The sequence below is a fragment of the Orcinus orca genome, chromosome 20 (genome assembly GCF_937001465.1).
Source record: "Orcinus orca chromosome 20, mOrcOrc1.1, whole genome shotgun sequence".
Taxonomy (NCBI): domain Eukaryota; kingdom Metazoa; phylum Chordata; class Mammalia; order Artiodactyla; family Delphinidae; genus Orcinus; species Orcinus orca.
Window position 1 is genome coordinate 47,699,617 of NC_064578.1, and position 14,459 is coordinate 47,714,075.

Consider the following 14,459-nt stretch of genomic DNA (forward strand, 5'->3'; position numbering starts at 1 on the left):
GTGACGTGAGAAAAATTACAAAACAAGATATCAAGAAGGGAAAAATACACTTTGCACTCTGTTAATTTGCAATCTTTTCCACGTTGCTTTTCAAAAGTGTTCTCGGGTTGTTTTGGGATGTGATCTCCCTGCTTTTTCCATGTCCCCCTAAGGTTTCCAGCACTCTCAAGTTATGTGCCACTATGGCCATCCCCTAAAGAGCAGGGGATGGGACAGGAAGAACAGCTTCCTGCTGATGGGGTAGTCAGGGCTGGGGTCCTATAGTGGGGTAGATACTTTCAGCAGGAACCCGTCAACCCCGAGGGCTCAGGGCACTCACAGTGAATCATGAAAAGGCCAGACTTGGGGAAGCCCCAGACAGGGCCCTGGGGCCCTTGCTCACCCCCTCCCCGGAAGACGTGCTTAAAGTGCTAACACTGTAAGAAAACAAGGTATAGCTACATGCAGGCCTGGACACACCAGACTTCTCACCTCCCATTCTTCCCCTTTCTTGTGCTAACACCAGGCACTGGCACCACCAGGCCAGAGGGGAAGTCTAGTGCCAAGTGGAGAAGGTCCAATGTATAACCTGTGATGCCCAAGGGGGGCTGGGGCAGAGAGGTGTGCAGCAAAGGGTACTGGTTTGTGCTTGGCCGGCGCTGCTGGGCCAGAGGTGAGTTCCTGTGCAAAGGGCAGGCTGGTTCTCTACAGCTAGCAGGGTCCTAAATTTTCCCTGAGGGAACAAAGCTGCATAGCATGGGAAGGAGATCCAGGACGTGCAGGGCCCTCCCAACCAGGCATGCCCCCGGTGCTGAGGAGTACCGGTGTGGGGCACAGAGCTGCCCCAAGCCGACAGGCCATGCCACGCTTATATGCTGGATGACCTCCAGGCACACCTGGACAGAGAGCCCCATCCGCCTGGGCACAGGCAATCATGCAGGCCCTCAACCAGAGTTGGAACAAGGGCTTAGGTCCAGCTGGCAGCCTTGCCAAGGATACCAGTGACCCAGAGGACAAGCAAAAGTGGCAGTGGCGTGGCCTCTTCCGTTGGCAATGTGGCCAGGCCTTGGAGGAGGACCGGGAGGGTGCCCAGGGGCCAAGAAGGAACCCTCTGTCTTGGCCTCAGCTCAGAGTCAGATCTCATCACTGCTCACACTGGACACCCGATAAATGTAGCCCAGCATTGGGAGATGGATGAAACCTCGGCTGCTGAGGAGGCCGCCGGGCTCCGGATCCAGAAACTCTGGCTGGCTGTTGTCCTGAGCCATCTGCTTGTCTGCTGGTTTCCCTCTGGAGTCTGGAGTGAGGTCACTGAGCTGCAGGTGGGACGGGAGGGACATGTTCTCCCGCGGCAGGCGCACGTTGTTGAATTTCAGGTTGTTGGAGTCACTAGGGATCAGGGATGGGCGCCGGGAGGGGCCTGCGGCCGGAAGCGAGGCGCTGGTGACACCCACATCGTTGGTGGCCACCAAGGAGAGGTTGTGTGTCAGGCTGCGGAGCTGCGGCTGCACGGTGTGTTTGGTGAGCCACGGGTAGTTCTGGGCAGCCAGCACCAGGAGGTCAGAGGCATTGACAGTCACCGGCCCATCCTGGTCGATCCAGGTCATGTTGGCAGGCGGGTTTGCACGCGCCAGGGCAAAAAGGACGACCAGGAGGCCCGGGCCTTGAGCTTCCTGGTACTTGGCCCCAACCTGGGCAAGCTCCAGCTTAACTGTACACCTTGCAGGCACAGAACTGAGCACTGACTCCACGGGACAAACAGGCACACGCTCGCAGGTACACAGAGCCAGCCAGCAAACATGCAGCCTGCACCAGGCCCAGACACACACACACACACACACACACACACACACACACACACACACACGCATAAACACTCGGGTACACGTGCCCCTCCCCCAAAGGGACCGTCCTTCTCCCGACCCCGGCTCTCTCCTGCCCGCTTTCCTCACCCCATCTATGCCCCTTTTCCTCTCCTCTGGATTTGGGCTGAAGAGGAGGGGATCAGGGAGGCGGGGGTCACAAAACATGCCCGCCCCTGCCTCTGGGAGCTGGTTCTTGAAGTCTAATAGGTTAGCCAGGGGGAGAAGAGTGGGAAGGACATTCTAGTTATAGGGAACTGCATGTACCAAGGCCAGGAGGTAAGAGGAGGCGGATGCAAGGAAGTAGTGGTGGTCCGGTGTGGTCGGAGGATAAGATGCATGGTGGGCAGGGACTGGAGGGGGAGGGGAGCCAGATATTGCAAAGGGCCTGAAAAGCTGGCTAAGGGGTTTGGCTTTTGTCCTGTTGGCAGCAGGGAGCCCTGAAAGAGTTTGAAGCAGGGACTTCATCAGAGGCATGTTGTGGAGCAATCACCCCAGTGGCCAGACTGGAAACTGGGAGGCGAGGTAGGAAGCAGGTGCGTCGGGCCAAGCAGGAGGTGTGGAGGCCTGAACCAGGACACTGGGGGCAGGGAAGAGAAGAGGAGATGCATTTGAGAAATATTAGGTCGAATTCTTTGAAACTGCTCTTTTGTAAAAAAAAAAAAAAAAGCTGATTGACGATTGGTAATTTTCATATGGTTCATCTTTTTAAAAAAATAATTTTATTGTTGTTTTCAGTTGGTTTCTACATTTTATTTATTTACTTTTAAATTTTTATTTTATATTGGAGTAGAGTTGATTAATAATATTGTGTTAGTTTCAGGTGTACAGCACAGTGATTCAGCTATACATATACATGTATCTATTCTTTTTCAAATTCTTTTCCCATTCAGGTTATTACAGAATACTGAGCAGGGTTCCCTGTGCTATACAGTAGGTCCTTGTTGGTTATCTATTTTAAATATAGCAGTGTGTACATGTCAGTCTCAAACTCCCAATCTATCCCTCCCCACCGTTTCATCTTAATATTAAGGCGGGAAATGAACTGAATTCGATTGCAAGCCCGATTTGGATATGAACGTGAGGAAGAGGCTGTCAGGCTGGGGGCCATTTTTCTTGACTTCATTGCTAGATCAAATGGAGCTGCTACTATGGGGGGAGGGATCTCAAGTGTGTGTGTGTGTGTGTGTGTGTGTTGGGGGGGTACGATGGGGAAGAGGCATTTCAGGTTAGACTTGTTGATTCTGAGGTGCCTTTGGGACCTCCAGGAGGTGGCTGGATATCTGGTCTGAAGCCTAGGAGAGAGGGATAAGCTGGAGACAAATTTGGGGTTACCGGCAGAGAGAAGACAGTTTGGGGTAGGGATGATTCACTCTGGGACAGCAGCCGAGACAGCAGGAGAACCAGAGGGGTGAACTTTCTTAGATGTAAAGAGCATTTTTAAAAGATGGTTGTGACCGTGTGCTGCAGAGAAGGCAAGTCCCATAGGACTGAAAAGCGCCTGTTGGATGTAGCAAGGAGGAGGCCATCTGCAAGGGGGAACATTGATGGGGGTGGTCTGGACTGGGCTCTGGTGGGGCAGAGACTAGGCCCTGGCCTTGACACTGTCCCTTCATCCTCAGTAATGCATGGCTCCAGCCACCAGGGGGCAGTGGCCACATGGAATCCAGGCTGGAGGGATCCACTGGGGCCAGCAAGCTTGCAGATAGATGTGGGCAGTGGGCAGGGACTGGGGGGGCGGGGGGATGGCCCACTTCAGAGGCTGTTGCCTGGTGGGGAGGGACGTTCCCACGTGAAGGGAGCAGGAATGAAGTTCCGGAAGGACAGGGGAAGGAACCCCTGTCTGTGGGGCGGCCGAGGGCAGATGAGCGATTCCCAGTCCTGTCTTGCTTGCAGTTTCCCTCTTGTGGGCCTTTGCAGGTGCAGGTGGGGTTTATTCAACCCAGTACTCCCAATGGTCATGAGGTTTGTATTTTGGACCTTGATTTTCTCTACTCTCATTACTTGATAGCCCTACTTTGCATTCTGTGTTTGAGGCATACTGAACTTTTTTCAGTCCTCACCTGCTACCATGTGAAAGTCCTTCTTCCATGGAAACGCCTTGCCCTCCACCTCCATCCTTAAGGTCTTATCTCAGGCATCACCTCCTCCTGGAAGCCCTCCCTCACTGCCCCCTCCACCTCCTCTTGGTTCCTACTGAGCACAGTTTTCCCTATCTTGAACCTTAACGTTCTGGCGCATAATTTTTTGTTTATTTATGTATTTTTGCTCAGCTTTATTGCAGTATAATTTAAATACAGTCATTGACCAACCGTAACTGTACAGTGTGATGGGTCTTCACACACACAGGGTCATGTAACTGCCCCCAGTCATGATGCAAAACATCTCCGTTACCCCCCAAAGTTCCCTCCTGCCCCTTTGCTACAGTCCCTCCTCCCAATCCCAGCTCCTTTCCACCACTGAGCTACTTTTCTGTCACTAGAGTTTCGCTCTATCTAGAATTTCGTGTAAATGGAATCCTATCGTATATAGTCTCCTGTGACAAGCCTTGTTCACTTTGCTTTTCGGGTTCATCTGCGTTGCTGAGTGTGTCAGTAACTGCGTATTTCTTGTCTTTTTCTTCCCCACAACAGGATCTCTGTGAGGGTCACCTTTGTGTTTTCAGCTCATAGCACGGTCCTAGCGCAGACTAGCACTCAGTGAATGTTTCTTAAATGGGACTGAATCATATGCTCTGGGAGAGACAACCTAGAAGAGCTTCTTGATCCTTGGAAGTGCATAACGCTAGGTCCATCTGCAAGATGTCCGGTGGCCTTCACGTCGCTCTCCAGCGCTCTTCCATTTGCCCTGGCCATTTCTAGCCAGCAGGCTCTCGCTCCTCTGCTCCTTTCTAAGCTTCTTCCTCTACCTGGTCCTTGGTTCTCCACTCCTACCCGCCCTTCTGGCCTTTGGAAACCTCTGTACCACGGAGCCCTCACCTCCTTGAGTCTGCCAGCTCCTCCTACCACCGCCTCCTGGACCCTCCCCCTGCCGCTGCCTCCACACCTCGGGCTGGCTCTGGGTACCATTCTCTGCCCCAGGAGCCCTTCTCTCTGAGCTCCTTTTGGGATGCTGGAGGCAGCTCTCTGCCCCATCCCGGGATGCTGAGTTATGATTTCTCTTCCCTCCTCTCTTCTGCTTCCTGCCATCCCCCTTCATGCCCCACTCAAACACCTTCCCTTGGGAGGACCTTGGGGGAATCTCTAAATTTTGTACTGGCCAGAAAAACCTCTATCTCTCTGATTTCTTTCCCTCTCCTCCTTCCCTCCATCTCTCATCTCTTTTCTCCTCTCCCCAGTCTGGGTCCCTCTTCTTGACACCCTTAGCCCACTCTCTTCTCGCTGGTCTCCTGTCCGCCCCACTTACCTCCTTTCTCCTCCAGTCTCCCCTCTGTTCTCTCCATCCATTTACCTGCTGTCCCTGTGCTCCGCCCTTTCTCATCCACTGTCTCCTGTCTGCCTCTGTCCCCACGGCCTCCTTCCCTCCTTCCCGAGGTCCCATTCCACTTCTACCTCTCTTTTTCCCCCCCTTCTTCTTGTACCACTTCTTTCCTCCTTCTCTCAGTTTCCTTCCCCCACCCCGTGTGCCTCCGTTTCCCATATCTTACCCCCTTTACCCTCAGGGGTGTAAGGGAGACCCAAGACTTGTGAGCCAGACACAAAGACACACACACACACACACACACACACACACACACACGGCCACAGATGCGTGAACAGACACGTTGCATTAGCGAGCATGTGCCTCTATCCATAGCTTACAACATATTGCATTTATAGCACCAGGTACCGTTATTTTTACACAAGTTTCTGAAATGTGAATGGGCCGAACGAGGAAGGGTGAGAGCTAAGCACACAAGTTCACTCACAGGGGAAGAACTGCGTGCATGCATATCTGTACCCAGACACAGCTCTCGCTCAGACCCACCCACCCGCACACACACACACTCTTCAGAGGAATCCACACTTCTGGAATCAGCGCTCTTTCAGAAGCAGGGAGAGCATGCACATTTTCCCAGCATTGTGTGCCGTGTCCCGCATACATCTTCGAACGTGCCTGGTGGCTGCCTCAACCCTCCCAGGGTTATGACTCAGGGCTGGGTGGAGCCCTCGAGAGCATTTAAGACAACCTGCCCCCAGGGCTGTCCTCCTGCATCTGCTTCTGGTACATGAGGAATGTCAGCTCCTGCTTGGTATAGATATTCTGGATAATTAGGGGATACCTATCACATATGGGCCACTCAGCATCCTGTCTAGGGAGCGTCTGAAATGGATGGACTTCCCACGTAGCAAATCAATATTTTGGGGTCCTTAACACCGGTACTAGTGTCCTTAGTGCGTATTCATCATACACATAATTATTACATACTTGCTCATTCTTAGAAGGGATGAGCCCTCACCGCATGCCGTCCTTTTAGGTGCTGGGGGGCGAGGCAGAGCACAGCCCATCCTTGTCCTTGGCCCCAGCCCTGGCCTGGCACCTCCCTTCTGGCAGTCATCCTCGGTCTGTTGGGTAGTTCATTGCAGGGTCCGTGTTCCTCCTTGCTCCTTCCAGGGTGGGCCATTCCTGTGTTGTCATTACACACACACCTTTTTTGGGGGGTTTCCTTCTTACTAGCGGGACCCATGTGCCTTTGTCTGCAAACGGAGTGGGAGTTTCTTACAGTAACTTGTGTTATACTCATGCTGTGGGTCTCCAGGATCTGCTCATGGGCCTCTCTCACGTTGACACCAGGGAGGCCCATTAGGTCGTGCGCCTGCTTTATGGACACAGGCCATACAATACTCCCTGCGTTCATCTGCGCTGTGCATACACAGCGTGGATTCTGGCAAGCTGCTTGGTATGTGGTTCCTCCATCCATGCCCTGTAGTTCTTGTGTGCCTAGTTTGTGTGCAGGTGGGGCAGGCATTTCCTGTATTTATCCGTGTCCTGCACAGTCAGGGTGGGTGGGGCCTGAGGGCCTGAGGGCCTGTGATGTGTAGGAGGTATTCAGTGGTTCCATGTCTCTTATGCACGGCTGCGAAAGTCCCTGTACCTACTTTGTATGCACATGGGGTGAGTATTTCTTGCATTTATTTGTTTTGTGCACACACTGTGGGTCCCAAGAGGCTGCTGCGCACACGGGGTAGTAGGTACTTCCGTGTCTGTTAAGAACGCTGCACGGTCCCGTGTACTTACTTTGTACGCCCGCGGGGTAGGTGTTTCCTGTATTTATTTCTGTTACGCACTTGCATTGTAGGTCCCGGGAGCCCTCTCGGTACGGTACACGTGGGCAGTTGGTGATTCTCACGTTTCTCTCACGCACCCAACGCGACGATCCTGTGTGCCCATTCAGTCGGCACGGGGCAGCCGGATGACGGGTAACAAAGCGACAGGCAGTTGCTGAGCCCAGACCGAGCGGCGCGCCCGCGCCCTCCTCCCCCAAACCCCTTCCTGGTCTGGGTACCACTCGCAGCCCCATCCTCTGCCCTGCACCGCAGCGCCCCCACCGGCCGGGGCCGGCGGCCACGTGTCCTCCTCAGACTCGGAGCCGACTTTGCCCGGGGCCCAGGGTCCCTTCCCCTTCAGCCTCCCTTTCCTTGCTCTCCCTCCCCAGCCTTACTGTGTCGGGCACAGGGGAGGTGTTCAGTGACCGTGTCCTGCCCTCCTTGCTTCCCTCCCCTCCCTGCTATTTTTGTCTCCCCCAACCTGCCCTCCTGTTCTCTCCCCCTCCGCTCCCCTAGACCCCCTTGTTCCTCTCCTGGTCTCTGCTCTCACCCCAGCCTGCACCTAGCTTTCCCTAGGCTCTGCCTCTTTGTCCCCCACCCTGCCACACACACCTTTTCCAGTCTCATTCTGTATTTCGGACTCTCCATTTATCTCTTGGTGTCTCTGTCTTGTACCTCCCTAAGGATTTCTGTCCACCAGGGCGCCTCTTCCAGTGTCTGTCTGTCTCCATCGACCATATCTCTCTCTGTCTCTTTAGATGTCTCCTCTGTCTCTTGCAGTCTCTGTCCAGGTCTCTGTATCTCTGTGTTTCTCTGCGTCATCACTTTGCCTCTGTAAATCTCTGTCTTTGCTTTCTGTCTCTCACTGTCTGTATTTCTTCTTGTCTCTTTTTCCGTCTTGGCCTCTGTGTCTCTCTTTGCACATTTCTTGCTTTCTGTCTCTTAGGTTCCCTCTCGGAATCCCTATGTTTCTCTATGTTTCTGTCTACATCTCACGAGTCATCTATCTCCTTGCCTCTGCCCCTCTCTCTCTGTGCCTCTCTCTCTTTCTCTATCTCAGTCTCTGTATCTTTTGGTCTCTGTCAGTGTCTTTCTGGCTTTGCCTCTCTTGGGCTCTTTCTTCATATCTCTCTGACTCTGCATGTCTCTCTTATCTCCGTGTCTATCTCTCTGTGCCTGTCTCTGTCTCTGTGTCTTCCTCTCTCTCTATCTCTCCAGCTCTGTCTTGCCTCTTCCTCCCTCTTTCTCTGAGTGTGGCTCTTTCTCCTATCTCTGGTTCTTGCATGTCTCTCTCTCTTATCTGTGTCTCTGTCTCTCTCTCTCTGTGACTATTCACATCTGCTGTCTGTCTGCTTCTTTGTGGCTGTTTTTTGGCTCTTCATCTCTCTCTCTGCGTGGATCTCTTCTCCTTATCTCTTTGTCTCTGAGTGTCTCTGGTTCTTAGTGCCTCTCTCTGCTTTCATGTCCCCATCTGCTCTCCCCACCTCTCTCCTCACCACCCGCCCATGCCTGTGTCTACATGTTTCTGTGTGTCTCTGGCATCTCTTTGCCTCTGTTAGTCTCTCCCTGCCTCCGTATCCCCTGTACTCCCACCCTCTCCTCTCTCCCTTTCCTTCCTGTATTCTGTGTCTCTGGTGTCTCTTTGAGTCTCTGGGTCTTAGGACATCTCCGTGCCTTTGAGTCCCCCTCTGTTCCCCACCCCTCTCGCTCTGTCTCTGTGTTCATATGTTTCTGTGTGTCTCTGTGTCTCTCTGACTCTATGTCTCTGTCTCTGGGCATCTCTTTGTCTCTATGAGTCTTTCCCTGCCTCTGAGTCCTCTGTGCTCCCTGCCTATTCCCTCTCCCTTTTTCCCCTTGTCTCTGTCTCTGGATGTCTCTGTGTCTCTGTGAGTCTCCTGGCCTCAGGGCACCTCCCTGCTTTTGAGTCCCCCTCTGCTCCTGCCCCTCCCTTTCCCCTCTGTCTCCTTCTGTGTGTCTCTGTGTATCTCTGTGTGTCTCTGTAGGTCTCTGTGCTTTTCCTTGTCTCTGTGTCCCCCTCTATTCCCCACCCCTCTCCCCTCTCTCTGTTACTGCATCTCTATCTGTTTCAGCCTCTGTCTGTTTCAGCGTATCTCTGCGTGTCTCTGCGTGTCTCTGTCTCTGTGAATCTCTGTGTCTCTGTGAGTCTGGGGCCTCTCCCTGCCTCCGTGTCCCCTGCGCTCCCCGCCCTCTCCCTCTCCCTCTCTCCCCCCTCGCTCTCTCGCTCGCGCTCTCTCTCTGAGCATCCTTGGGCCCGGGGTTGCCATGGGGACAAGGTGGGAGCCGGGGATGGCGCGCGCCTGGGCTCGCGCCGGCAGCTCAGGCGAGGAGCAGCGGCCAGAGCAGCGCCAGCAGCAGGCAGCGAGCGGGCGCGGGAGCGGGAGCGGGAGCGGGGGTAGCGTTGGCGGCGGCGGCTCCTCCTCGGCCATCCCCTCGGAGCTGTGCAGCTGACGCGCATGGCGAAGACAGCGGCGCCTACCGATGGGAGCAGCGGTAAGGCAAGGCGGCGCGGCGCTGCCGGGCGGGCGGGCGGGCGGGCGGGCGGCGGGCAGCCTCCTCCTCTCCCCAGCTCGCCTGCGCGCCGCCCGCCCGCCCTCCCTTCCTCCCTCTCCCCTCGCAGCCCCTGCCTGCCCGCCCGCGCCGCGCTCGCCCTTCCATTTAAAAATCTTTAAAACTTTGCATATTAATATCTGCGCTTTGCATAATCTGACCCGCGCTTTATTGATTGCAAGAAGCTTAATGCAGCCGGCTCGGCCTATTGCAGAGAGCTCTCCGGGCGGGAGCCGGGCGGGCGCCGCTCGCTCCGCACCGCGCTCGGGCTGCCCGCCGCCGCTGCGGCCCCGGCCCTCTCGCCTCCCTCCCGGCGCCCGGCGTCGGGGCTTTGCCCCCTGGCTGGGTATTTTTATTATTTGGGGGCGCGGTGTGTGTGGGGGGTCGGCTTACTGTTGGTGGCAGCGAGGGAACCAAAGGAGAGATGTGCGTGGTTGTGGGGGGGAGGGATGGGAAGAAATGGGGACGCAGAGGAGGTGAAGAGGGAGAGAAAAAGGGGAGAAGGGGCAAGAAGGAAGGGGGAAGGAGAGGCGTAGAGGAGGAGGCAGTAGAGAGAGGAGAGAGCAGAGAGCAGTCGACTGGGGACGGAACTGAAAGGACGGAGGAGCAGAGCGGAGACAGAGAAGAGAAAGGAGGGAGGCCCAGGAGCGCAGACTAGAGAAAGAGCGGCCGGCCGGGAGCTGGCGGAGGAGGCGGGCGGTGGGCGCTTTCATCGCTGCCGCCCCCAGGCCAAAAAAATAAAGGAAAAGAGGAAAAAATAACACCAGTAAAAAGACGAAAATAAACCACATCGCGGCTGGGGCCATCATATACAAAAAGGAGCGAGCGCAGAGAGGAGAGACAAGGTGGCATCTGCGCCCGACTGGCTTCGTTCGGCGCTTTGGAGAGGCTCCCCGGGCTGGGCGGGATCCCCATTTTGGACCCTGCATTTGGGGAGCGGGCGACTGTGGAGAAAATGAGGCGAGAGGGGGTCAGGGCTGGTGGCGGTGCCGCCTGTTTGTTTGTTTGTTTGTTTCCTCCCTTTCCTGGGGGTGTGGGGGCCGGTGTAGTGCGATGATGGTGAGGTTATTGGTTGGTGATGCTGTCTGAAGCTCGGAAGCAAGCAGGGTGCATGGGGGGGGAGAGGTAAGAGGGCACGGGCAATGAGCAAGGGCTGGGGGTGGGAATGAGGGGCAAGAGAAAGAAACGGGGTGCCTCGGACTGCCAGAAGGGTGGAAGCCGGGATCGGGGCTCCAAGAGGCATCTGCATCTCTGGCCGGAGAGGTGGGCAGCAGAGCTCCAGGGCCCCGGAGCGATGTTGGGGAGCCAGGGTGCGCCCCTCAGTTCTCTGGGCAAAGTCTGTAACTTGGGGAACCCCCTTGGCCGCCTCCTCCTGCCTCTTGTCTCCCTTCTCTTTTCTTCCTCTCATGTCCTACCTCGGGCTCCTTTTTCTCCATCTCTTTTGCTGGTGTCTCTTTCTCTCTGTTTTCCAGTTTCTCTGTCTCTTCCTCCTCTCCACAAAAACTACCCCCCACCCCCTCAGGTTTTCTTTTTTTGCCATCTTCCTTTTCTCCACCCTCCCTTTCTTTTTCTCTCTTTTCCCCCTTCCCCCTGTCTCCCTCCCTGCCACTCGTTTTCCCTGTCGCCCCGTCCTTTCTACCCCCTCCCTCAGCTTCATTTATTCATCACTTTTGTAGCATTCGGCTTGAACAGCGTGCCGGGGAGAGGGGCTCTGTGCAAAGACAGGACTGCCCCAAGTTCCCACCAGAGCCTAAGCCTTATTCCGCAGACCCATGTGTTTCCACCCTCTTTCATCCCTGCTGGGGGCGTGGGTCTGCCCCGGGTGGGGGGGCTCTAGCGCCATCCCCCGCTTTCCTCTGGCCTCCTGGAGAAGTCCTACTGGATGCTTACTGGGGCCATGGCAGGGGGAGGGGAGGACTTTCAGTGAGGGCTCATGGTTCTAGACTCAGCCCCGCCGAGAGAGAAGGGTGTGGACGGAAAAGAAAATGACACGGATGGCTAGTGGGAAGTGAAAAGGGGAGGCCGTGTGTGCGGGGGTCCATCTGAGAGGGTCCTCAGACCTTTTATGCCCCAGGTAAAAAATCCAAAGAGAAAGCCTCTGGCCTGCTGACCACTCCCCGCTCTCTCCCTCCATCCTGAGGCCTGCAGAGTTAGGGAGCAGGTCCTGGATTTAGGGAAAGACCCAATGAGACTCTTAACTCAGTAGTTTTTAGCCTCTTACCATCCTGCCAGGTGAATTTGCCCCCTCCCCCAGGGCGGGAAGGGAGAGTGTGGTATCAGTGAGCAGTGAAGGGCTGGAGAGCACAGTCAGACCATGGCGGCCGTGTGCATGTGTACATGGCCTGCGGGCATTGAGAGAGGCGTGCAGGACGGACTGACTGTGTGCAGGGCTTGGGAGCCTCGGCAGAGTGAAGAGAAAAGGTGTAGAATCATGACATGTGTGTCCAGCGGGGGTGGGGCCGGTACTCGGGGTTTCCATTGTGGGTGAGGCGTGTGCGGGGGGGAGTTGGCGCGCGTATTTATCCTGGGAGTTCCTTTCCTCGCCTCGATGTCCGTGGAGCCCTCGCTGCGTGTGCACTCGGGAGGCACTCTGGCTCTGTGCGTGGCGGCCGTTGGTGCGTGTGCAGGTTTGTGTGCCAAGTCTGGCATCGGCGGTGAGTACGTCAGTCTGTACGTGCAGCGTGGTTGGCCTACAGGCTCTGCGTGCAAGCACTAGGTCTGACTGTGGTGTGTGCCCCAAGAGTACACGTGAAATAAAGTCACCTGTGTGAACGCATAATACCGTTTCGCCATAGAGCTATCATTACTGTTGTTGTTGTTATTCTCGTTAGGTGTCTCTGGGTCTCTGTGTGTCCTGGGTCAGAGGGAGGGTGGGTTTGTGGAGCAGGGTCCCGGTTTAGTGATTAGAAATGTGAACAGAGGTCGTGGGCGTAGGGGTGGGCTTGATAGCATGCTTGCACAGCAGCCTTGAAGCTGGGTTCAAGAAGACACAACAAGCAAAGGTCCCCCCTCCCCGAAGTCTGCCAGCCCACAGAAACCTTCCCTGGCTCTTCCGTAGTAACAAAGCGTCCTGTGGCAGGGGGTGGCAGGCAGGCCAGGAGGGAATCGCATCAAGGCCACCGGCAGCATCTCCAGTTGCTGGTAATGGGATTCCGCATCTACTTCCTGATTTCTGGTTAAGGCTGGACAGAGGCCCATCCAGGTCCATTGGAAAGGTCCAGGTCCCCATTTCCCGTAGGCCGCTGGCCAACCCTCCGGCCGGTTGCAGTGCCGTCCTTGGGGGCCTTGGTTGCCCTCACTTCCCTCTGTCAGTCTTTGCAGGGAAAATGGAGGGTGTCTGTTTCACGGACCGTGGTATGGAAAGAACTCAGCCACGGTGTGTGTGTCTGTGTGTGTGTGTGCGCCCACACCCATGCTGTGTGTGCGATGGAGGTCAGCCCGTACATCCTAAACAGCATGCTAGCCAGATTTTTTTCCAGCAGACCCATCAGTGGTCACCCCAGGCCCCCTGCATTCTGCTTCATACACGTTCGCTCCTTGACAGCCAAGCTAGGGCCCCCAACCTCAGCACCCCCGTGGGTAGAGCTTGTCAGAGCTCTGATGCATGTTTGTAGTGTGTTGGGGCATGACCCTGGATGGGGGGACAGATGGCTATGCCAGTGGGCACTTGGACTTAGATGGGGGCAAGGAAGCAGTTTCCCTGTCTGGCATGTGGTGGTTAATTTCCAGTATTTTTTTCAGGATTGAAATGGTTGAGAAACCTGAGTGTGGGGAATTGTTGGAGGAGAGAGTGGACGTGGGGGTCTCCTCAGACTGGGGTCTGTTCTTTCTTCTAAATATATATCACTCATTGTTTTTCCCTTGGGCCTAACAACTCCTAATCTAATAATAATAATAATAATAACGATGACGACGCCTCTTACAACCGCCTACCTCTTACGGCTGCCCTGATGGTGCCCCTTTCACAGATGAGGGCTTGATTCTCTCAGCCTATGAGCACCCAAGCGGTGCTAGGACTGAGGTCTTGGACTCCTGGTATCACGCCTGGCCTATCTTTGGAGGTCTGCCCCTCTCCTCTTATCTGTCCCAGCACCATTTCCTTTCCCTGGCTCGGCGCCTTCCCCCACTTCCTCCCTGCCCCCTGAGACGTCCATCCACAGGCCCTCTCCCGGGACCTGTCAGGTGGATGGATGCCTTACGTGCCTCAACAAGGGCTTTGAGGACCTGGGTTTCGCTTTGTATCTTGAAGGGAAAGCCAGCAAAGGAGTGAGGTTGAGAGCCCACTCTGTGGGTGACAGTTTGGGGCTGGCCCTCTTCAATGACAGGGTTACCGATGAGCTGAGGTTCCCCCCCTCTCCAGCCCCTGCTGGTGAGCCCCGTGCTGCACAGCCACCTTCCCAGATGCAGGTGGTGGCCTTGAGAGGCAGGTGCCCCTTCCCTCACTCATCCACAGCCCCACCTTCTTTAGATCCTCGGGGCAGGCAGCTTTCCCAGCTCTGACACACTCGGAAGGAGGCTGGAGGTGGTGACCCCACTTCCTAGGTCCCCGAATTCAATAGGTATTTACTGAGTGGTGTGAGTCACCCAGCTAATGAAGTACAGTTAGTTCCCTGAGGTAGTCAGGCCATGGCAGCATGATCACTCCTTACCTGAAAACGATTGTTAGGGACCAACCATGGGCTCTGAAGTGGACCCAGCCTTAGACGAGATTCTGGGTGCCTGGAGCACAAAGGGAGCTCCTGGGTCATCGGGAATCTGGAGGAGGGAGGTGTGTGTTTAAACAGGGAAGTGGGTCTTTGAGGGT

General features: G+C 55.4%; 2 protein-coding genes across 5 annotated transcripts in view; one reads left to right on the forward strand and one right to left on the reverse strand.

Moving 5' to 3' along the window:
- Window positions 1-608: 608 nt before the first annotated feature.
- LOC101276940 (transmembrane protein 25-like) lies at window positions 609-2,556 on the reverse strand. The gene has a single exon (XM_004271368.3). It carries the CDS (start codon window positions 2,007-2,009, stop codon window positions 1,113-1,115), a length of 897 nt encoding a protein of 298 aa, XP_004271416.2. The 5' UTR covers window positions 2,010-2,556; the 3' UTR covers window positions 609-1,112.
- A 3,832-nt stretch (window positions 2,557-6,388) lies between these two features.
- POU2F2 (POU class 2 homeobox 2) overlaps window positions 6,389-14,459 on the forward strand; it is a 78,290-nt gene continuing 70,219 nt past the window's right edge. For 2 of the 4 annotated variants that reach the window (XM_033430868.2, XM_033430866.2), the window contains exon 1: window positions 6,389-9,598. Coding sequence is in view for 2 of the 4 variants with exons in the window: in XM_033430866.2 (XP_033286757.1) it covers window positions 9,562-9,598 (37 nt within the window). In the remaining 2 variants the exon portion in view is untranslated. The remainder of the gene's footprint in view (window positions 9,599-14,459) is intronic. The other 2 variants (XM_049703951.1, XM_049703952.1) reach the window with 2 other exon arrangements.